The sequence below is a fragment of the Tetrao urogallus genome (genome assembly GCF_951394365.1).
Source record: "Tetrao urogallus genome assembly, chromosome: 25".
In the NCBI taxonomy this organism is placed as follows: domain Eukaryota; kingdom Metazoa; phylum Chordata; class Aves; order Galliformes; family Phasianidae; genus Tetrao; species Tetrao urogallus.
In genome coordinates, this window is record NC_136838.1 from 2,169,992 (window position 1) to 2,191,478 (window position 21,487).

Consider the following 21,487-nt stretch of genomic DNA (forward strand, 5'->3'; position numbering starts at 1 on the left):
CAGGGCTAGCTCTCCACCGCAGGGTTTCTGGCCTCTGACCCTTCTTTCCTTTGCCACGACGTGTTCAGATGGCACAGCTGATAGCTTCTGGAGAAACCTGGCCCTGTGGCCTGCAGGGGTGGGGAACTGTTGGGTGCTGGGTGCCTGCGTTTGGGGACAGAGGGAGCAACACGGTGCTGGGAGCATCCCACTGCTGCGGGGGCACTGGCACTTTGCAGAGCTCTGCTCGGTGCTCCAGGCGATGCTTTGGCACCCGGTGCCTGGAGGTGAGGCTCACAGAGTTCCTTCAGGAGTGGTGTGTGTTTGCAGCACATCAGAGTTTCTGTTGCTTTGTTCTGTTCTTGCCGTTGTCTCTTGCATTGTACAGTAGCTGTAACCATTCAGAGAAGAACTACTCCTGTAAAATGCAAACTGAGTAACTTATAAATGTTAAAGGAATTTTAAAAAGGAAAAAAAAAATCAGAGCAGCAGTTACTTCTAATTTTTTTCCCTGCATTTTTAGCAGATTGTATGGATTTTATAATAGCCTAGTCACTGTCAGGTTTCGATTGGTCAGACTAGTCCCAGGAATAAGGATCTCCAGCCCTTTTGTATCTTTTGTTACAAAATTTGGATAAAACTTTTAATAAAGACTTCAGTTTTTAAAAATCCATTGCAATGAATGTCGTCTTCACTGCCTCTGCTCTAGGAACACCAGAGCTGCCAGCAGCCCACGGAGCCCTGCCTTGGAAGTTCTGGGGCAGTTTTTCTTGAGCAGCTGGATCCTCTCCCACAGCAGTGATGGCTCTGCTCACCTTTCCATGCCCTTTTTTTTTTTTATTATTTGTGGAGGATTCTCGGTAAGTGAAGCTTGTCTGTTATCATTGGGGTGGGGACGGAGGGCTTGGATGGGAAACGTGCTGGGGAATCCATGCAGGATGTGTCTGTGGGGTCTGTATGGTGGTATGGCAGCTCTGTTATGGGCTGCTCCTGTGAATTGCCAGCACCAGGTTCATGGGGAGCTGTGGGGCTGCTGAAGGACAGGTAGGTGTGTATCTGCTTTTCTATCTGTAGGAAAAGTCTGCGGTTAAATGTTGAGAAGTGCATGAGAACGGCTTTGACTCTGCTGGGAGGCCCTGCTGAGGACAGTGATACAGCTTAAGGGTGGAGAGGGGTGAACAGCCCCAGTGTTGGTACACCCCAAAGGCAGCGCTGGAGTGGGGGTTGGGTGTTGGGACCTGAACCCAGGCAGGGTTGGAGGGCTTTGGAGGACTCAGAAAGGTGAGCTGTGCCCCCTTCCCTGAGGGTTTAAGGTGCCTGTAGGGCTGTGTGGTCCTGGTGAGCTGTGACTGCCAGTTCTGTGTGGGCTCTTTGCAGGGTGGTTGTGCTCAGTGCATTGCTCTGGCCAGCCCAGGGGCTGGTGAGGATTTGTGCAGCCTCACTGTTGCTGCTCAGTGTTCAATCCCCAGCAGGAGTGGCTGGGGCTGCTCCCTGTGCTCACCTTCCCCTATACACAAAGCTGGGCGTGCTGGAGCTGTGGCTGCAGGGCTGCATGGAGGGAGCTGGGAGCATGCAGCCCCCTCAAGATCTGTGTTATGGGGTTGGTGTTCTTGGGAAAAGAGCAGCTTCAGCTCTGCTGCAGGAATCCTGCAGTGCATCCCCTCCAGCTGCTATGAGTGATACACGTGGAGTGAGTAGTAGAGTAGCTCACAGCTACTGCTTGCAGCAAATCCATCTTCCAGCCAAAGAAAATAAAAGCTCCAGGTGCTGCAGCACAGGGGGCAAAGCCTGAGCTCCCAGTAGGGCAGCAGGACGATGGGGGCTGCACCTGGATGATACTGGCCTCCTCCCTATGAAGCTTGTTCTAAATGCTGTGTCACCTTCAAACCCACCCTTTCCACACCCTTCCCATGGTGGGATCCCCTGCTGTTCAATGCAGAGCCCCTGCTGCCCCACCTGCCCCCCTCTCTGGGGTGGAGGGGCAGCTCCTTAGGGCTGGCACAGCTCCTTGTTGCCCCCCACAGAGGCTCTCCCAGCCGTTCCTCCTGTACAATTCCTATTTATTAATTTCCAGACCTTGTTCCTGAGCATCCATTGGGCTCCCCCCAACCTCTCACCCCCTCCTCGCAGGCTGGAGCAATAGAACTTCTAGGGAAGGGAGGGACACGAGGGCTCCTAGGGGGCTTAGCATTTCAAAAATAAAAGGGAGACTCAAAAAAAACAAAAAACACCATTTGCCACCCTCCTCTGGCAGCCCATGCTGGGGGATGCTCCCAGGGTCCCAGTGCTGAGGTGTGGAGCATGCGGTGCCCTCAGTTCAGCAGGAGCAGAGCTCCTCAGAGCTGCGAGTATAGGGAGTTCTCCATCTCTGGCGTCAGCTTCGAGTGGAAGGAGGCGATGCTCACCCCAAAATCTGCAGAGAGAAGGAACAGAGCCGTCAGGTGTGGGGGCTGAGCTGCACGGGTTGCTTTGGGGGTATGCTGTGGCCTGGAAGCATGCTGGGATGCGATTGTGAGGACAGCAGTGGGATTGATCCCCATTAACACCTTCTTCCTCCAAACCACACCCTCTGAGAGCCCCCTTAGGGACTGAAGGGAAAGAAGGGGATGCTCATGCTCAATCCCATTCAAAGAGAGCACCTGGGGTCCCCCACAGCCCCCTTCCCAAGGCCATACCCACGTCTGTGTCCATGCGCCCAGCTGGTGCTGGGTTCTTGCGGTGCTCCTCGATGTGCAGAGTCATCTCCTCCCGCGAGGCAGTGGAGTAGGGGCACTGCATGCAGGTGTAGCGGCCCCGCGTGTGCTCCCACACGATCCGGCTGTTGGAGGAGTGCCCTGCAAGGACAGGTGAAGGAGGGAAGCACAGAGCCTGCTGGCAGCACCCGTGGGCACGCATGGGGTAGAAGCTCCCCGTTCTGAGCACTGCAATATGAACGGGTCACAGATCTGGGGGAGACCCCACAGCAAGAGGGGTCCCAAACCTAAAAGTGCAGTTGGCCATGGATGTTGCGTGGAGCTGTGCCATGGAGCTGCAGGGAAGGAGAACCCCACTCCAAGGAGGTACCCCAAATCTGGGAGAGCCCCCTGCATCTAGAGGGGGGACCCCAAATCTTGGAGCATAGCTGGCCATGGGTATCACATGGACCCGTGGGGTGGGAGTTTTCCACGCTGAGCCCTGCAATATGCATAAGTCCCCTCTCTGTTGGAGGGACTCCAAATCCTGCAGAGGCCCCCAGATCTAAGAGCAGAGCTGGCTATGGGCATCACATGAAACAGTGTCCCTTGGCCACGGCTGCTAGAAAAATGGGGGGGGTTTGAGTCCAAGCAACTGCTGCACCCCCTCTTGGTGGGGCTGCTGCTGAACCCAAGCTGGTGTGGGGGGGCATGATGCAGACAGCAACAACCCCCCCTACCTGGGCAGCATCCCCTCTGCACAGGGCTCCCTAAATGAGGGTGCTTTCCCTCCCCATTGTGCTCGGGGGGCTCTCCCCTCCCCTAGAGTCCCCCCCTACACCTCCCCCCGCCCCCCCAGTGACAAAGCAGCCCCCAACCAGTCGGTGCCGAACTAACCTGGAGTCACTCCTGAGCCAAAGCATGGGAGGAGTGGGCTGACACTCACACCTGCGGAGGGAATCGAGGGGCGAGACAAGCATTAGGCCTTCCCCTCCCTGGGTGGGGGGGGACATGGGGGGCAGGCCTGGCACCCCAGCATGCGGGGGAGCAGCAGGGCTGAGCCAATTTAGAGGATTTTGGCGACTGCTTTCATTATTTTTCTTTCCCAATTTGGTGGGGGGAGGCGGGGAACGGCGATGGGATGAGGCAGAGGGCGGTGGAGGTGGGCAGCTCCAGGCTGTGGGCTATGGGGTGAAGGGGGGATCCTCGCTGGCCGTCGTGCTGTCCTGGTCCGAGAGCAGAAGAAGCACTGCCCTAAGGGCCGTCTGTGCTCACCTTGGCTCTTCTTCCAGACGGCGTTGGAGGCTGACGGGCCATGGCTGGGCGAGCAGGGCCGCAGGCGGGGCTGGGCTGTGGGCAGGCTGAAGGGCACCGGGGGGTGCATGTAGGAGAGGAACGGCACCGAGGAAGGGGGAGGAGGAGGAGGAGGAGGCCCCGAGAAGCGAGTCAAGGTCGGAGGGCCAAACAGGTTGGGTTCCAGCAGCGGGAAGGGATGTGGGGCCGGCGGGACGAGCGGCAGCGCTTCCAGCGAGCCGGGCAGGTCGGGCAGGCTGGAGGCCGTGTCTGTGCCAGGGGCTGTGGTGATGGCTTCTTTCTCCGTGTGCCGGATGACGGTGGGAGGCTTGGGCAGCCCCTCGGGGAGTGGTTTGGCTGTGGGTTCCTTCTCTTGGGTGGAGGCGATAGGCAGGGTGGGCTTCTCGGCCTTTTGGGGCGGCGGTGCGGGGCTGCTGGCGCGGTCGGAGCAGACATGGAGGTGCTTGAAGAGGGAGCGGTGGGTGCGGAAGCGCAGCAGGCAGTTCTCACATCTGTGGGGCCACAGGCAGTGTCAGGTCTGGGGCAGTCAGTCCTCCCGTGGTCACTTTGGGGCACACAGACCCCCCCCCCCCCCCGACCTGGGGTCTGCCCCGTTACGGTGGGGTACTGGGTGGCCTCAAATGAGGCATGGGATGGGGCTGTGTGTACATGGGATGGATCCATGAAGAGACATGGGGTGGGGACAGGAATGAGAAGGGGATAGGGACAAATGGGAGACAAGGACAAGTGGGGGGGACCGGGACTCACTTGAAGTAGCGATTGGGTTTGTAGTGCACTTTCATGTGGGTCATGAGGTCCTGCATGCTGGGGAAGGTCTCTGTGCAGCCCAGCGTGGGGCACTGGAAGGTTTTGCCTGCAAAAAAAGAGATGGGGCTGAGTCAGCACTGTCCTGGCTGCGCTGTGCCCCTGGGTGAGGATCCTGGTGTTGTCCCCATCCCCTTCCATGCTGTGCCACCACTGTGACCCCCACACCCCCCTCTGGGCTCCACGAGCACTATTTGTGCACCACATGGCATCCCCATCTTGCAATCCCCTTACCCTCAAGGGACTGTGTGGGTCTGTAGTGCACCTTCAGGTGGTCCATCAGCTCTTGCATGCTGGGGAAGGCCAATTTGCAGCCATAGCTGGAGCAGGCGTAGTGCTTCCCTGCAAGAAGACACCTCTATTGGCCTCATCCCCTATCCCTACTCACCCACGGATCAGCAGGGTGGGTGATGCACTCAGCTCACCTGGGGCTGGACGGCGCTTTAGGAGCCGCAGGTCCTGTGCTGGGGGGGCTCCTCCACTCCCCAGTGCTGTCATGGGGCCTGCAGGGAAGAGTTGTAGGGTCGGTGCTCTGTGCAGCCATCGTGATCCCAAACCCTCAACCCTGCCCTGGCTATGGAGCAGAGCGTGATCTGGGGTGGGGTTGGGGCCATAGCTCCATGCCTACAGTGGGATTTCTGGTGTCCCCCAGTGTCACACCCCTCAGACAGCAGCCTGCCCCACACCATCCCAGGGACTCACCTGCTCCCTCCCCAACGTATTTCCCACCCAGGGAGAAGTTGGGCAGAGTTTCATCCTTCTCCGTCTTCATGGCAGCTGCAGGTCACGGGGCTCTCCTCTTCTTCGTGGTGCTGCACCCAACCAAGGAGCAGGGGTTAACGCTCAGCACGGAGCAACTGCTCTTCTCTGGGTGTTAAAGCCAACACCCTCCCTCCTCACCTCTCCCACCCCACACATGGTCCCCAAAGCAAGCAAGCATCACTTCCTCTGCCACATGCCATGGGGCACTGCCCCACACATCACCAGCTTGTAGGATCAGGTGCAGCACAGCATCCATAGGCAAATCCTACCCTGGACCCACAGGACCCCCCCCTTTCCCCCAGGTGACACAGTAATGGAAGCATTTCCTCAGCTTTTCAGGGGAAAATCAGCTTAAAACACATGGTTTTGGGGTGCTGTGGGATTGCAAGCTGTATTGAGAAGCACAGCCTGGATGGATGGGGGGGGGGGGCTGTCTCAACACATGGGGTGACACTGAAAGGTGTTGCTGGGCTTGGTGGTGGAGCCCTCAAGCAGTATCCATTCCAGGGGCTGGCAGCCCCCATACACCACAGGTTCCAATGAATTTCCTGATTTCTTGAAAAAACAAACTTGGGAAAACTGCCTTTGCCTTATGTCCTCATCTGGAGTGGGCTGGCACTGGGACCAAGTGGTGCCATTGGGGATGGTGGCATTGGGTTTCCAGTGAGGTGGTGGTTTATGATGATCCCAGGGATAGGTAGGGTCAAGAAACAGTGTAGGAACATCACTGCTCCAGGAACTGTCCCTGACACAGTGAGGAGCTGCATGGACACAGCATGCTTGGCCCTGCAAACCCCAGCTTTGGGGGAGGTGGTGGCACCTGCACCATTCTGCTGCCATTTGTCATCTCTAGCAGGACAGCATCCTTCTGCAACACTGAGCACAGGGCTGTGAGCCAACGTTCCCAACCCCAGGAGATGTCACCCCCAACCCCAGAGCAAACCCTGCCTTGGAAACCCAAATCCTGGAGCCACTGTACCCTCATTGCACACTTCTCGCAGCATTTTCCTGCAAATCCAATGGCACTGCTGTGCTGAGTGGGGACCCCATAATAACCCCTTCTGGGGTCCGAGGGGTTTGCAGCCTTCAGTCACCCAGAGCAGCTTTGGGACTGATTCCATTAATAATGAACACAGCTCATCTCCCTCAAGCAAACTAGAGGATGATTTAAAGACATTCACAAATCCATTCCGGGAGGAGAAATGGGACTGATAATCCCATCCAAGCATCTCTGTGATCAGCAGCTCCGAGGCTTGGGAGATGAGAGACAAAGGCTGGCTCATGGGACCGCCCCTGGGAGGTGACAGCCAAGCAGGGACCCCGGCTCTGCCTTTACACCCCCCTCCAATCTTTACCCCATGGAGGAGGATGCGAGGTCACCCCAGGGATGCTCAGGGTGCCAACATGTCCTGGTACTCCCAAACTCACGGGGATGGAGGGATGCCATGCATGGGGAGCTCCCATCTGCTCACCCCATGGCTACTAGCCCTATGGCTGGCACCTCCTGGCTAGCAGCACCCTGTGGCTGATGGCCCCTATAGATAATACACCCATGGCTACCAACACCCGTGGCTGGTAGCCCACCCCTGCTAACAGCCCCTTTCTATTACTGACAGCCCTCCAGCAACAATACACCACGGCTAGCAGCCTCTATGGCTCACAGCCCCCCATGCTAACAGCCTCCTAACCATGCACCCATGGCTACCATCCCCATCTACCAGTAGCACCCCATCTATCCCCTCCCCCCCTCGCTAACAGCCCCTTTGTCTTACCAACAGCCCCCCAACAACAATACACCACTGCTACCACCCCCTATGGCCGGCAGCCCCCTGCTAACACTCCCTTTGTATTACTGACAGCCCCCCAACAACACACAACGGCAAACAGCACCGTGGCCAATAGCCGCCCATGCAGCCCCCCCCCCCTTGCTAGCAGCTACCCGGTACAATTGTCAGCCCTCCCCCCAACCCCAAATCCCGGCCAGCAGCCCTTATGGCCAGCAGCCACCCCCCCTCCTCCCCGCCAGCATTCCCTATACAAACAGCCCTATAGGGGCTGACCCCACCCTGAGGGCACCGCAGCCTCCGCAGTGCCCCCCCCCCACCCCCCTTCTTCCCAGCGCGGTGCCGCCCGCACGTACCGGGGCTGCGGGGGGGCCCGGAACGCGCATCAGCGGCGGCGTTGCGGCCGCGGGGCCATTTTCTGCTCTCGGAGCTGTCGCGAGAGCCGGGGGGGGGGGGGGGAAGAGGAGGAGGAGGAAAAAGGCGAGTGGGGGGGATGGGGAGAAGGAAGGAGAGGGACGGAAGGAGGGGTGCGGGGCGCTGTTTGTGCCCCATTGTGTGCGGGAGGCAGCGCGGGGGGAGGTTTGCGGGGAGCCCCCAGAGCAGCACCTGATGGCACTCCCCCTTTGGGATCCTTTGGAGACCCCCCTCCACCCCTCACCTCGAGCACGCAGCAGAGAGTGCCATGAACCGCTGAGCCCCCCCCAAGTCCCTAGGAGCATCTCTCAGAGCATCCCGAGCCCGTCGCTCTACCCCGAGCCCCCCAGGACCCTCCCGGGCTGCCCCCATCAGTGTAGGGTTGGGAGATGATGGCAGCATCCCGTTCCCATTTGCACATCCCCAAGGAGGGGTCAGAGGCTGCAGGAGGGTGATTCCTGCACCCTTTGAGTTCCCAAAGCCTTTTTTTTTTTTCTTTTTTTCTTTCTTTTTTTCTTTCTTTCTTTTTTTTTTTTTTAATAATTAAAAGGAGAACAGTGCCATCATTGCAGCCTCCCTCTCTAAACATGGACCCTAAAACTGCATTTATGGGAAGAAATCCCCCCCAGGACCATAGGGTGTCAAGCAGAGCTATGGGACTGAGTGTCCCGCGCTGCCCAACTCGTGCACCCCCCAACCCCGTGCCCCCCCTGTGCCCCCACCCCAGGCCCTAAATGCCATTTGCCACGTGAGGACTCCATTTCCCAGCAGTCTTTTGCCTTGCACAACCCCCAACCCCACAGGATCCTTTGAGCCCCCCCTCAGCTCAAGGCGACCCTCCCAGCCCAACATTTGGCCCAGAGTCAGCCCTTGGTGGGGGGAGGGAGGAAGAGGAGGGCTGGGCGGTGAGGCAGAAGGCTGCAACAGGGCTGCGTCACTTCCTCCATCCGGGGAGGGGACGAAGGGCCCTGAGGCTGCACAGGGCTCTGCATCTCTGACATGCCGTGGTCCCCAGCAGCATGGGGGGCATTGAGAATGCACAGGGACCAGCCCCATAGCGTGAGGGTTTCCACCCCATAGCTCCATGCAGTGCTGGGGTGTGCAGGAGCGTGAGATGGGGTTGGGCTCTGCGCTGTGATCGGGAGGGGCTGTGCAGGGAATGGGGCTGAGCCAGTGGGTGTCCCCTGTGTCCTCATGTGTGGATCCTTTGCCATAGGTCCCAGTGAGGTCAGCGGGAATACAAACTCCAGGCTTAGATTTGGAGTCCGACTCTGATGTGCTGTGTTTGCAAAGTGGCAACAATGCTGTAGTCCCAAAGCTACCGCCCATATCTTTACCTCTACAGTTACCAAAAATAATCCTACTGTGCCCCAAATTTCACTCCCACAGTTCCACAACTCTGTGTGAACAAGCAGCAAAGAGTCCCTGCTCTTCTGCACAGTTTGGTGCTGCCGATGGCACAGCTCAGGGATGGGATGGGATCTGGTGATGGAGCAGGAGAGCCATCATCAGGAACAGCATTGGGGACAGCACCCCGGGGTGGCACACGCCTCCGTGTCCTCAGCGCCCAGCTCAGATCTTCTGCACGTAATTCCCGGGGAAAAGCCCTTCCCTGCCGTGCAGCCGTCCCTTCCACCAACCCGAGATATCTGCGAGGGGGGAAAAAATCGATGGGGTGAAGTGTGGGAGAGGAAAAAAAAAATCCATCGGGTGAAATATGGGGCTGGCACAGGGAGCCAAGATCTAGCCAGTACCTTCCAGGAGGATGTCAATGACATCTCCCACGTTGAAGCTGAGCTCATCCACGTCCTGTCCGATGTACTGATAAAGTGCCCGGCAGCGCGGCACGGCTGCTTTGGGCAGCGGCTTGGGGCGACTGGCTGGGGGGGGCCGCTGACCCACACTGCGTCTCCGCTGCATGCTGTGTGATGGGGACACCAGGTGTGAGCATGGCACACCCCCAATGCTGATCTGCTGCCACCTACCAGTTTGCCCAGTTTGTCCCTGGGATGGGAGCATGGGGTGGTGGGGATGCAGCGTTGGCACTGGGGGTGGCATCCCATGTCCCCAACCCCATCCTGCTCCTGTTTCCTAGTGCAGTCATGTTGTCCCCATGGCTGTGGTATGGGATTGTGGGGACATGGTGTGAGCAGTGTGAGGGATGTGCCACATTCTCAACTCCATTCTGCTCCCACCTCCCCCTCCTTTTGCTCAGTTTGTCCCCATGGCAATAGGATGAGAGCATGGGATGGTGAGGAAGCAGCATGAACACTGAGGGGAGCATCTTGTGTCCCCATCCCACTCCCACTCTGCTCAGTTTGTCATCCGTGGCAATGGGATGGGAGGATGGGGACACAGCATGAGCAACAAAGGTGGCATCCCTTATCCCCAGCCCATCCTGCTCTCACCTCCCAGTGCAGCCAATTGTCCCCATGGGATTGGAGGATGTGACGGTGGCAGCACCAGGCACGAGCACCAAGGACTGCATCCCATGTCCCAAACCCCATCTTGCTCCCACCTCCCGCTTTGCCCAGTTTGTCTCCATGGCAATGGGATGGGAAGATGGGGTGGTGGGCACTGAACCTACCCAGCCACCCCCTGGTCAGGGACATTGAGGAACTCCATGTTCTGCTCAGATGGGGGTCGTGCCTTTGACCGGCGGCTTGCATTCTGGGGGGGCAATGCGTTGGCTGGGGGTGCCCGTGCCTGCTTCTGGGCTGGCGTGTAGGTGTCCCGCTTGGCTTGACCATCCCCACGTGGGAACTGAGGAGCACCATTCCTGTAGTTACCTGAAACCCCCCAGAGATGCTGTATTATGAGGGGGCATCCATAATGGGGGAGCCCCCTCTATGAGGACAGCTGGATGAGGATAGGAGCCCACAGGCACTGCTCACCTTGGGGTGCTGGGGGGGCACTGCGGGATGGTGGTGGCCGCCTGCCGCCACCTTTGCTCTGCATCACCTCCTTCCTGGTGGGCTCTGTGTGGGGGGACACAAGACCCCATTAGGTATCCTCCTCCATGGGGACCCACATCCCTCCTGTGCAAAACATAGACCCCACAGTGCACACAGTGGCTCATCCCAATGTCCCCAAGCCCTGCCATTCCCTATGGCCCCGGTCTTCTTGTCCCCCCCAGATGCCCAAGGACCACCACTCACTGGAGTTCCGGGGCAGCCCATCCGCGATGCTGACCGTCAGCGTTTTGCCTCCAGCTTTGAGGGCAGCCACATCACTCTGCCCTCTGGTGAAGGTGACAGTGCGTGTGCCACCACCGCCCCAACCCTCCTTCTTCACCCGAAACTGTAGTCTGGAAGGAGAAGAGGGGCCGTGAGGGCCATGAAGCCATGGCCTTATAGTGCTCTGTCCTCTCTCCCCATCCCTGTCCTTACGTGTCCTGGAAGTTGAGGCGCAGCTTGCTGCGGGTCAGCTCCTCGTAGCGCTTGCACAGCAGGCTGACCAGCTCTGTCTTGAAGATGGACTCCAAGAAATTGTCGGCATCTTTCTCGTGAAGGATGAAGAAATCATCCTGCCGGGTGCTGGGGGCAGCCCCAGGGGTGTCACAGCGGGTACAGGCACCCCATCAGGACAGGGGGGGGGTGAGCCTCCCGAGGGGGAGGATTGAATGGAGATTCTGTGTCCCTGTGGCTTTGCTAGCCGTGGGGTCAGGTTGGGAGTACCAAAGGATGGGGATGGTTTGGGGGAACACACCTTAATGAGACACTGCTCACTGCCTGGATCTCCACCTTCTTCTTGAGCACCTCCTTGATCTGCCCCTTCTCGGGGCCTTTCTTCACCTTCTCCCTCCCGATCAGGTAGAAGTACTTGGGGGTGAGGATGAAATCCCGCTTGATGGGCTGGAAAAGGTGGGCTCAGAGGGTGAGAGATGGTTGCTGAGGAGCAGAATGTCCCTCCCAAGGGATTTAGTTTCCCTGAATTTCATTTTTTCTCATTGGATTGCCTTTGATTTTATTGCATTTGGGTTAGGGTTAGGACTTGGGTGAGGTTAGGGTTACAGTTAGGGTTAGGGTTGCATTGTATTGGATTTCATTTCATTGCATTGCATTCCATTCTATTGCAGTGGCCTTAGGGTTAGGATGAAGTTAGGGTTAGTGTTAGGTTTAGGGTTGCATCACACTGCATTGCATTTCCACCACCAAACACAGCTTGGCCTGTCCCCTGCTCCCCTCACCTTGAATCTGCGGTCGTATTTCGTGATGGAGTCGGCAAAGTCGATTCGTTCCCTCTTGGCCAGGAATTGCCTCAGCTCTGGCCGCTCCTCCATGCCCAGGTAATCGCCCACAAAATTCCGGTTGATGCTGTTCCTCCGCCGCTCTTTGAAGTTGTAGAGGATGTTGGAGGCTGTGTGGGACCCAAAGCAATGTTGGTTGGGCATCACCAGGCTATGAAATGCAGCAGTTGTCCCCAAAACTTCGTGTTGTGGGAGTGAAGGGTTCAGCTACTCTGTTTTCTCTGTTTTTCACTGTATGCTTAGGAGGGTTGGGAATTGCCTATGCTGGTGGATGGTGGTTGGCTTTTCCCATTCCTCTGCAAACATCAGCTCATCTCTTTTGCAGGCAGCAGAATGCATCCAGACAGCGAGGGGCTGCCCCACAGCTTCCTTAGGGCTGGAAACTGGAGCAAGAAACCCCCTCCCTCCTGTAGGTGTAGGAAAAGAATCTGAGTATCTCCATGTATCTCTCCTAGGGACGTGGTTAGTGGGCATGGTGGCAATGGGTTTTTGGCTGGACATGGTGATCTCAGAGGTCTTTTCCAATCTTAATGATTCTATGAGTGAACAGGCGGTGATGGGTTGATGGTTGGACTGATGACCATGGAGTTCTTTTCCAGCCTTAATGATTCTGTGATTCTATCAATGTCCCTCATCACTGTGCGATGCTACATCTGTCATTAGGAGCAGGGCTGTCCCTGGCCAAGGGCACCCTTTGAAGGACACTGGTCATCACAGCCTTACCCTCCTCCCGCATCTGCTCGTACTTCCGGATGGCGATGTGCCGACGCCAGGCCTTCTGGATCACCCGTGCAAAGCCGTCAAATTTCCTCTCCCTCATCTCCTCCAGGAGGAAGAGCTGTGGGATGGGGGCAGGTGGATGCTGAGCCTTGGGCAGGGTCCAACCCCCGTGTTGCTAGACCCTGTGCTGAGCTGCCCACCGTGCCCCCATCACTCACCGACTCCGGGTTCTTGACGAACACCTTGCTCCGACCCATCTGGTACTGGTCCGGGTCCATGTTGACGGAGCGAAGCAAGTGCTGCACGCCTTGCCTCTCATCCCCACGCCACGATGGCCACGTCTCAGGGGTGAGGATGGCGTAGCTGTCAGCAGAGGGGCCGTGAGTGCTGGCCGAGCCATGGGTCCCTTCCGTGCAGCCCCCCGTCCCCTCACCGTTGCAGGAATTTGTGGAAAATTCGGCGGTAGGCAAAACCTGCCCGGCGCACACGGATGTTCTCCTTCAGTCCCAGGTACTCCACTTGGTGCTTCACCCTGCGGGGTGCACACGATGGCACAGCTCTACCCCTCCCCATAGCTCTGTGCCCATGCATGCCATGGGATGGAGCCCTACAGGGATGCTCACTCAGAGAGATACGTGTCCCCACACTCCCCTGGCACAGCAAGACCAGAGTCCTTTGGAGGACAGCCACCACCTCAGCACCATCTGCAGTCCCCATACCCCGCTCTGTTACCTGCTTTCCTCCCAGTCCCGTGGTTTCTTGGTCTCGTTGGGTTTGATGCAGCGGATGTAGTGTGGCGTGCACTTCATTAACGTGTTCACCAGGTCGTTAGCCTGCTTCTGTTGCAAAGATTGACCTCTGAAGCGTTAAAGGTGGCAGTGGGAGCCCAGCAGCCCCCAGCTGCCTTCCTGCAGACCCCAGGACCCACCTTGATTTTGGAGCCTGCAGTGGTTGGGCGGCCCTTTTTGTCAGCATCGAGCTTTTCTGGGAAAAGCATCCGGATGAAAGCACTGAAAAGCAAAGGAGAGCCCCCAAATGAGAGCTGCTGGGTGGGTGGCGCCATGCCCTGTGTGCCCTCTGCCAAGCCCCGCTTGCCCCACAGGTTGATGCTGAGCACCAGTTCCAGTAGGGATAGAACCAACAAAGCGTTATGGATGGGTTTTGAGGATGCTGCCCATCTCTTGTTGGGGGTGGCCCAGGGAATCACTGCACTGCCCAGACTCACTATTCGCTGCTCTGCATCAGCTCGATCAGATCAGTGAAGAGCACGTCCCGGTTGCGCTCACAGAAACCGTTCACATCATAGGAGACCTGGGGGCAGGAGGGAGCTCAGAATGGGGGATGCTGGGGCTGAGGATATTGGGTACCAAGTGCAGGGTGCAGGATGCGGGGTGCGAGCTGCAGGGTGCCGCACCTTGCCTGCATAGTGGTGGATGACGAAGCCTGAGTTCCAGCTGTTGAAGTGCTCGTGGGTCCCCACGGCCGCCTGCAGCTTCTGCAGCAGGGTCTGGTCTGCACCCTCGCCGGTGGCGTGCATAGTGGCACAGACATCATCCAGGACACTCATGATCCCAGGGGGGTTCTGGAAGAGGGAGAGCAAAGCTAAGGCAGACCAAAGGCTGTAGGCAGGGCTCAGTCCTGCACCTGGCTGCAAACGGGGGTCCCGTGCTGCTCAAAGCTGCTTTGCACTGAACTGTAATTTGGATGCAAGACATGGAGCTGCTGTTCCCTGGGGGTGCACCCAGCAGGGCTGGTCCTTGCCCCCCACTCACCAGTTTGTTCTCTATCAGGTCGCACACCACTTTGTTGTTGAAGTACTGGATCTGGGTCCACTTGATGCCCTCCTGCACGTACTCCTCCTGAGGGAGCAACAGGAGAGCTGGAGGGGCTCCATTTCTATACCCGTGGGACATGTGCAGGGTGGGGGAATTGGGATTTCGGCCTCCCCATACCTGCTCTGCCTTCAGGGTGAGCTCTATGAAGATCTGCTGCAGCTTCTCATTCACAAAATTAATGCAGAACTGCTCAAAACCATTTTTCTACAAAATAACAGAAAAAGAAGGAGTTGAGCTGTCTTCTTCTACATCAAGGTGACCCCAAACAGAGGTACTACTTCAGGTCCCCTTCTCTGCAGCAGGGCAGTCCTCAGCTGGGCTCCCACAGCAAAGCAGGACTCACCTGGAATATTTCAAAGCCATAGATGTCCAGCACTCCAATGCTGTACTCCTCATAGGGTTTCTGCATGGCCCTATTGATGGACTGCAGGAAAAGGACAGCAGGATCCACTTCAAATGAATGGCAAACACCCCCATCCCATGGCCGTGCTCCTCCACAAGGAGGCACCCACCTCCACAAGGAAGTCGAAGACACGAGCGTAGAGCCCCTTGGCCAGGGCATCCCGTGTGTAGGCTGCCTGCTCCACGTTGAGGGTGACGGTGATGGACTCGGAGCGGCCGCCCCACTTGCTGTCCATCTTGCGGCTGGTGATCTTGTCGTTGAGGCGGTCACGGTCGATGCCCAGCAGGTAGGCAGGGAAGGCCAGAGCTGGGCAGAGGGGGTCAGGGCTTCCTGCAACCCCCTCCTACATGATGTTTCTCCCATCCCACCAAACACAGTGGGGGCCAACAATGGGGCAGCTCTGCTTGATGTGGGACAAGAACTGGGCCCAGTGCTCCAGATGTGGCCTCCCCAGGACAGAGAAAAGGTGAGAATAATCTCAATTTCCCTGCTGGCCACATTCTTCCCAATGCAACCAGAGTCTCTTCTTGGCCACCACAGCACACGGGTGGCTGATGGTCAACCTGCAGTCAACCACTGGTCAACCATTGGTTTGTCAACTGTTGGTCAACCGTTGTTCAGTCATTGGTCAACAGTTATCAACTGTTGGTCAACAAGGACATCTAGGTCCATCTCTTCAGAGCACCCTTCCAACAGTTCAGCCCCTAACCTGCACTGATGCATCAGATTTGGGGAAGCTACTGCTGCTACCTCTCTACTGGGTCAGTAGTGCTATGGAGAGGTTGTGATTTGTTGCCAAGGGTCTCTGTGGTACCTAAGCTTGCTCCCTGGAACAAGGAGGAGTTCAGCTACTCACAGTCAGCATTCTCCACCCGGGCATAGTTGCCCTCCTCCCGAAAGCTGATATTCCCCAGATGTAGGATCCCAGCAACAATCTGCAGCACCAACTGCTGGTCCTCACCCCGGATGCCAATGACCTGCATGGCGTTCTGGGGGCACACAGGGTGTCGTCAGTCCCAGCTTGGACTTTGACAGCTTTGGGAACCCTCCTGGGGGCACTCACCATGGTCTCAAGGAAATCACTGCGATCATCCGTGCCCTCCACCTGGTACGTGTCTGACTGGTTCAAATAGTAGTAATAATCGGGGCTCATGATGCCCAGGTTCTGGCGCTGCTCTTGGGATGCCCCTTCAATGAGCTGTGGGAAATCAGGGGGGGATGCAGTCACCGGCCCTATGGCCCTGCACCCAGCTTGCCCCACTGCCCCATACCTGGTAGTAGACGTGGAAGTTCCTCTCATGCTCATTCTGGCTCACCACCCGTGACTTCTCCAGCAGGAAGTTGGAGATCTTCCCCCCGTCTGGCTCTCCGCCCCGGCTGAACTGGATCTCAAAGTACTTCCCCTGTGTGGGCATAGAGCTGTCAGTGCATCCGTGTGGATAAATCCTGTCTGTGACACCGCATGGTGCCAGCAGGCAGCACGCTCTGTGCCAGCCCTGGTGACTTACAAAGCGGCTGGAGTTGTTGTTGCGGACGGTTTTGGCGTTGCCAAAGGCTTCCAGCAGTGGGTTGGACTGCAAGATGATGTCCTTCACGTGCTGGTGGCCAGAGCAGGGCATGAGGGTGAGCAGGACCACGTGCCTGCACTCACTGCAGCTGCCCCAAGGGGCTGGGGATGGAGCTGGGACCCAGACTTGGAGCTGCTCTGTGCAGGGATTGGGGAGCAGAGATGTCGGGAGGCGAAGAGATGGGTACACGGTGGGAATCAGACTTACCTGCACTTTTTCACCACCCCCAGACACTTTGGAGATGTAGCCCATGATGTATTTGGCTGCCACTGTTTTCCCAGCACCGCTTTCTCCACTGTGCAAATGTCAAAAACAGAGGAGAGGTGAAATGGGGGCCATAGGGTGATCTCGTGGGATGCTGGAGGCTCTGGGACAGGGACAGAGCTGCATAAGGAGCTGCAGGAGGTGCTGGATTTTGGAGGGAGGGCTGAAGGGGAAGTTTGAGCCTTGCCCCATTTCCTCACCCCTTCCTTGCAACACTCAGCCGGAAAAGTGTATTGCATAAAGCTCAGTCCCCAGCTGGGAGCACAGCCCCCAAGACTGCACTGGACTGCAGCCACCCCTCATCCTGTGTTTGCCTGGGGCACCCCAAGTGCTGGGGAAGGGTATTGGGGCACCTGGTCATCCCCTACCTGATGATGACACATTGGTTCTCCCCATCGATCAGCATGTTTCGGTACATGTTGTCCGTCAAGGCGTAGATGTGGGGGGGATTTTCATACTGAGCCTAAAACAGGGGTGTAAGGATGGTGATGCTGGGATCTCCTTAACTCTGCCCACGTGTGCTGAAGGCAGCAGCACAGTGCCAGGTGCTTGCTTCAGTACCCTGCACTTGTGGAAGAGCATAGAGCAGAACCAAGCACCGAGGTATGGTTTTAAGTCACTTTGGTGTGTGCTATGAGCTGAATTTCCTTTGTGTACTCACATTTCTTACAAACTCACCGTTTGGGAGCACTGACCCCTGCAATACCCAAAGCTCATGGGAAAATCCCAAGTGCTTGCATGCAAATGCAAGCAAATTAATGCTATTGAACCCCTGTGAGCCCCTTGCCAGTTCTGCAGCCTCACCGCCCCCTGGTACAGCTCGATCTCCCGGTCGGTAAAATATGGCATCTGCTTGAAAGGGTTGACAGAGATGAGCACTGGTCCAATGTAGGTCTGGGCAGCAGGTCAAGGTCCGTGCATCCTCTCCCATGTCCCATGTCCCATTTCCCATGCCCTGTATCCCATGTTCCATGTTCCCCTTCCTGCCCACAGCATCAGCAATGGGTGTCAGGGGGTCTCAGCCCTCTTCCAAACACAGCACTAGGATTGTCACAAGGGGTTCAGCTTAGGACCTGATGCTCATTCAGCCTTTTGGTCTGCATGCAGCATCCCCAAAGTGTATGGGTTGGGGGTGTGCCTAGAGGTGATGCAGTTGGTGGGTGGGGATGAGGTGCATCAATCCCCTTGGGTTGATGCTGGGGATGTAGTTGGTGTGGGGCTGATGTCCTTTTTTCAGGGGAGAACTTCAGGGTTTTTTTTTTGGGAAATGCAGAAGCGTGGGGCATTGAGTCACAGCTGGAGGGGGACGAAAAAAGGAAGAAAGAGGCTGCGTGGGGTATTTTTTCCTCCTCCTCCAAAAAAAGCCAACCCCAAAGCCAACCCCCAAACACATTTAAAGCCCCGGAGCTGCTGACGGAGTGGGCAGCAAGCTGCGTCACGTCCAGCCAGGGCTGAGCATCGCCTTGTAAGGCCAGAGCTGAGACTGGGGGAAACCACAGCTGCAGAGAGCGCTCAACACCCCAGCTCCTACCACGTCCCATTCTGCAGCCACAGAGCCTCTCCTCTGCCCCTGGAGCTGGGGATTGAGTCCATGTGGCCATGCAGCTGGGTGCTGAGCTGGCTGTGAACCCAAGCAGATGCTGGGTTGGGTTCTCAACTGGAGGCAGTTCCCCATCCTCAAGGAGCCTGAGAGTCTCCAGACCTCGTGCTTATTGCTCAGCAGTGTCACCTCTGTGACAGCCTGTAACCACGAATGCACGTGGGTTGGGGGACGACACGTAAGGGACAGCGGCTTTGCATTCTGCATGGGCTCAGTGGTGTCCCATCCACATGCACGCTCCCATCCCATCCAGCGTTTGCTTGGGTCTGTGGTTGGTTCAGAACGCCTGGTGGGCATCCATGCAGTTTGGGCAACAGCAGGAGGGGATAATGTCAGTGATGATGGAATCATGGAATAGCTTAGGTTAGAATGGACCTCAAATCCCACCAGATCAGGCCCAAGGCTCCACACAGCCTGGCCGTGCGCACCTCCAGGGATGGGGCACTCACAGCTCTCTGGGCACCCTGGACCAGTGCCAAGGATGATGCCAGAACCTGTGAACATAAAACAGTGGGATCACGCTGCTGATGATAGTAAGGGGTCCTTCCCCTGGGTAGCAGTGGTGCACATGTGCTGTACCAGCTCTAAAGGGCTGCCACCACCACCTGCATCCCCCTGGCTGATCCTGATTCCAGCCTCATGCATAGGTTGACAAGCTGTGGGTGTTGGTGAAGTCTTGGAGCACAGTTCCATTTCTCCCCATCCCCACCCTCGGAAGGATACGAAGATGTAATCATCCATAAAGCGCTTCTTGAGGTTCTCCACGATGGCTTCCTCGGAGATCTTGGCCAGCAGCACCATGTCATCCACACCACTCTGCTTGACGTTGTGGCTCTGCCAGTGGAAACGCTCCTTGCTGCCCTGCAGGGAAAGGCACAGAGTTTTGCAGCAGGATCCAGCGCCAAAACTGCTGGTACCCAAATGGGCCAAATGGCAGCAGCATCAACCAGGGAATCCCAAGAACCTGCTTTCCTGCTGCCCCAAATTGCCCCTACATTGTCCTCGTGGGTAGCAGAAAGGAAAACTGTGAGCTGCAATTTAAGCCAACATGGAGCTACACACAACCTGGGGTGGGGTGGGATCACGCTGTGCACAAAGAAACCCCTCAAAGGGTCCTCATCCCAGGAGAGGACCAGAGCTGGTCCATGGCCACCGGCCCCGGTTCCGCTTTCACCCTAATGCTCCCAGAGCTGATTTCACTTCTCCCCCATCAGCCCCAGCCTCTTACTCTTTCCATTTCCCTTTTTTTCTCTTCCCCTTTTGTTTCATTGTCCTGCCCATTCTCAAGCTCTCAGGCCAGGGGACCCGGCTGCCTTTGCTGCTCACAGCTCCACCCTTGGGGCTGGCACAACCCAGCAGCATTAGAAGGGAGCACAGAGGGAACCTCGTGGAACTTGGTGGCACCAGCCTGCTCCAACCCCCTCCATTCCTGGGGGGCTGCTGAGATCTGCAGCCCTAGGCACAGTGCGTCTGTTTCATGCAAAATCTCAGTACCCAGCAACTCTGTGAGTGATTGAAGGGCTTTTGGCTCCCATGTCCCAGTGCCTTCAGTTGGGATGCATGGACATGGGTGGGATCAGGGCTGCTCACACCGCTTCTCTTTCTTCTCTAGTTCATTGCTCACTGTTTTTGTTTTTTGTTTTTGGCCTCCTCCTCCCCTCCATGCTAACAAGCCCATGAAAAAACACAGGGGGCACAGTCCAAGCGTTGTCTCCCACAATTCTGCTGGTGACCCCAACCTGAGCCCATGGGGACACTGACTCCTTCCCTACCCACAGCCCCCATCACCCAGGTCTCCTTGTGCAGGCACCCTGCTCACACACCGCCATTTCCGGCACAGAATTAAGGCAAAAACAGGCATTTCCTGGTCTGCGGTTCGGAGCTTTTGAGCTCACACCCGGAGCTTCTCCTTCCTTGGGCATAGATCAGGGGCTTTCCTGGCTCAGCCTGGTGCCAGATGCAGCACAGCTGCAGGAAAAACACCAGAGCACTTTGAATGAAGGGTTTGTCAGCAGGGTCATGGGTGGTTCCACCCCATTTCTGGCTTTCCTCTATGCATCCCACGAGGTGAAGGGTTTTGTGATGCTGCAGTTTGCTCCGCCGGGGGAGCAGCCTTGAGAGAGGGGGAGGTGGTTGGACTCCGAAGCACTGTTGGACACTGCTGGATCTCACTGCTCAGTGAGCCCCAGGGATGGCTGAGGGGCTTGGGCGGAGTCCCCATGGGAAGCAAAGCATTGTGCAGGGCAGCAGTTGAATTGCTCTGAGGTTTGGGCCAATCCCTCCATCACCACTGGCCAAAGCAAGGGGTGAGAGCAGGGGTGTGACAACCACCTGCCTGGATGCGCTGGGACCAGACATCTCTCTGAGCCACTCAGTCCTTCAGCCAAGCAGAAGCATCTTAAGCATCGCCTGGACCAGGCATCCCGTATCCTTTGCAGCCACTCTGTGCACAGCCCCATGCATGGTGGTGTAGAGGCCACCAGGACTCTCCTCACAGCAGCAAGGGGACTGTCCCTGTGTGAGCATGGGTGCACCCAGTGACCCTGGGAGCACTGAGCGCGGGGAGTGGCCCTGCAGCAGTTATCACAAACTGTTGCTTGTTTTTCTTCAAAACTCAGGTATGAACCAGTAGAAATAACCCTGTGAGCTCCGGATGCAGAGCAGCCCAAGGTGGCACCTTGAGATAGGCAAGGGCAGATTCAGCCAACACCTCTGAAACCACAGGAAGCCTCAAAGAAGAGCAGCACGAGGCGCTGCATCACAACCAGCAGCCTGCTCCAAGGCACCAACATCTGGGGATGGGACATTACTCCAATGTTTTGAAGCTAGAACTGGACAGGGAGAGGGTATACAGCCCCACAGCTCCTTGTGGAGACACAAAATGTCACCAGGTGCAGAGGGGATAGTGTCTCTCATGGGGACAGCATGGCAGTGGCCTTGCAGAGACGACAGTTCCAAAGCAATATTGCTGCAGGCAGGATGCTGTGCTGCACCTCAGCCACTGTCCCTCAGTTCCTGGCTGGTGGGAAGTGATGCTCGAGGACAGTGTCATGCAGAGATGTGCAGGGAGCAGAGCTGTGGGCTGGAGGATGTGGCCGCGGCCCTGCTGTGCAGCTGCA

General features: G+C 57.1%; 2 protein-coding genes across 2 annotated transcripts; both read right to left on the reverse strand.

Moving 5' to 3' along the window:
• Positions 1-2,315: 2,315 nt before the first annotated feature.
• On the reverse strand, positions 2,316-5,541 carry ZNF414 (zinc finger protein 414; the record flags this gene model as incomplete). Its single annotated transcript, XM_079546579.1, has 8 exons — positions 2,316-2,392; positions 2,655-2,813; positions 3,549-3,599; positions 3,927-4,456; positions 4,713-4,818; positions 5,004-5,111; positions 5,195-5,272; positions 5,472-5,541. 8 exons carry the CDS (start codon positions 5,539-5,541, stop codon positions 2,316-2,318), a joined length of 1,179 nt encoding a protein of 392 aa, XP_079402705.1.
• A 3,760-nt stretch (positions 5,542-9,301) lies between these two features.
• Positions 9,302-20,197, reverse strand: MYO1F (myosin IF; the record flags this gene model as incomplete). Its single annotated transcript, XM_079546749.1, has 28 exons — positions 9,302-9,378; positions 9,484-9,650; positions 10,317-10,518; positions 10,624-10,707; positions 10,888-11,036; positions 11,119-11,265; positions 11,438-11,583; positions 11,919-12,088; positions 12,702-12,816; positions 12,917-13,061; positions 13,132-13,230; positions 13,431-13,537; positions 13,627-13,708; positions 13,924-14,009; positions 14,113-14,280; positions 14,471-14,557; positions 14,651-14,737; positions 14,877-14,957; positions 15,046-15,242; positions 15,793-15,925; positions 16,000-16,134; positions 16,208-16,339; positions 16,445-16,534; positions 16,712-16,799; positions 17,137-17,231; positions 17,573-17,662; positions 19,092-19,229; positions 20,192-20,197. The coding sequence occupies 28 exons, from the start codon at positions 20,195-20,197 to the stop codon at positions 9,302-9,304; spliced, it is 3,303 nt and encodes a 1,100-aa protein (XP_079402875.1).
• Positions 20,198-21,487: the final 1,290 nt, after the last annotated feature.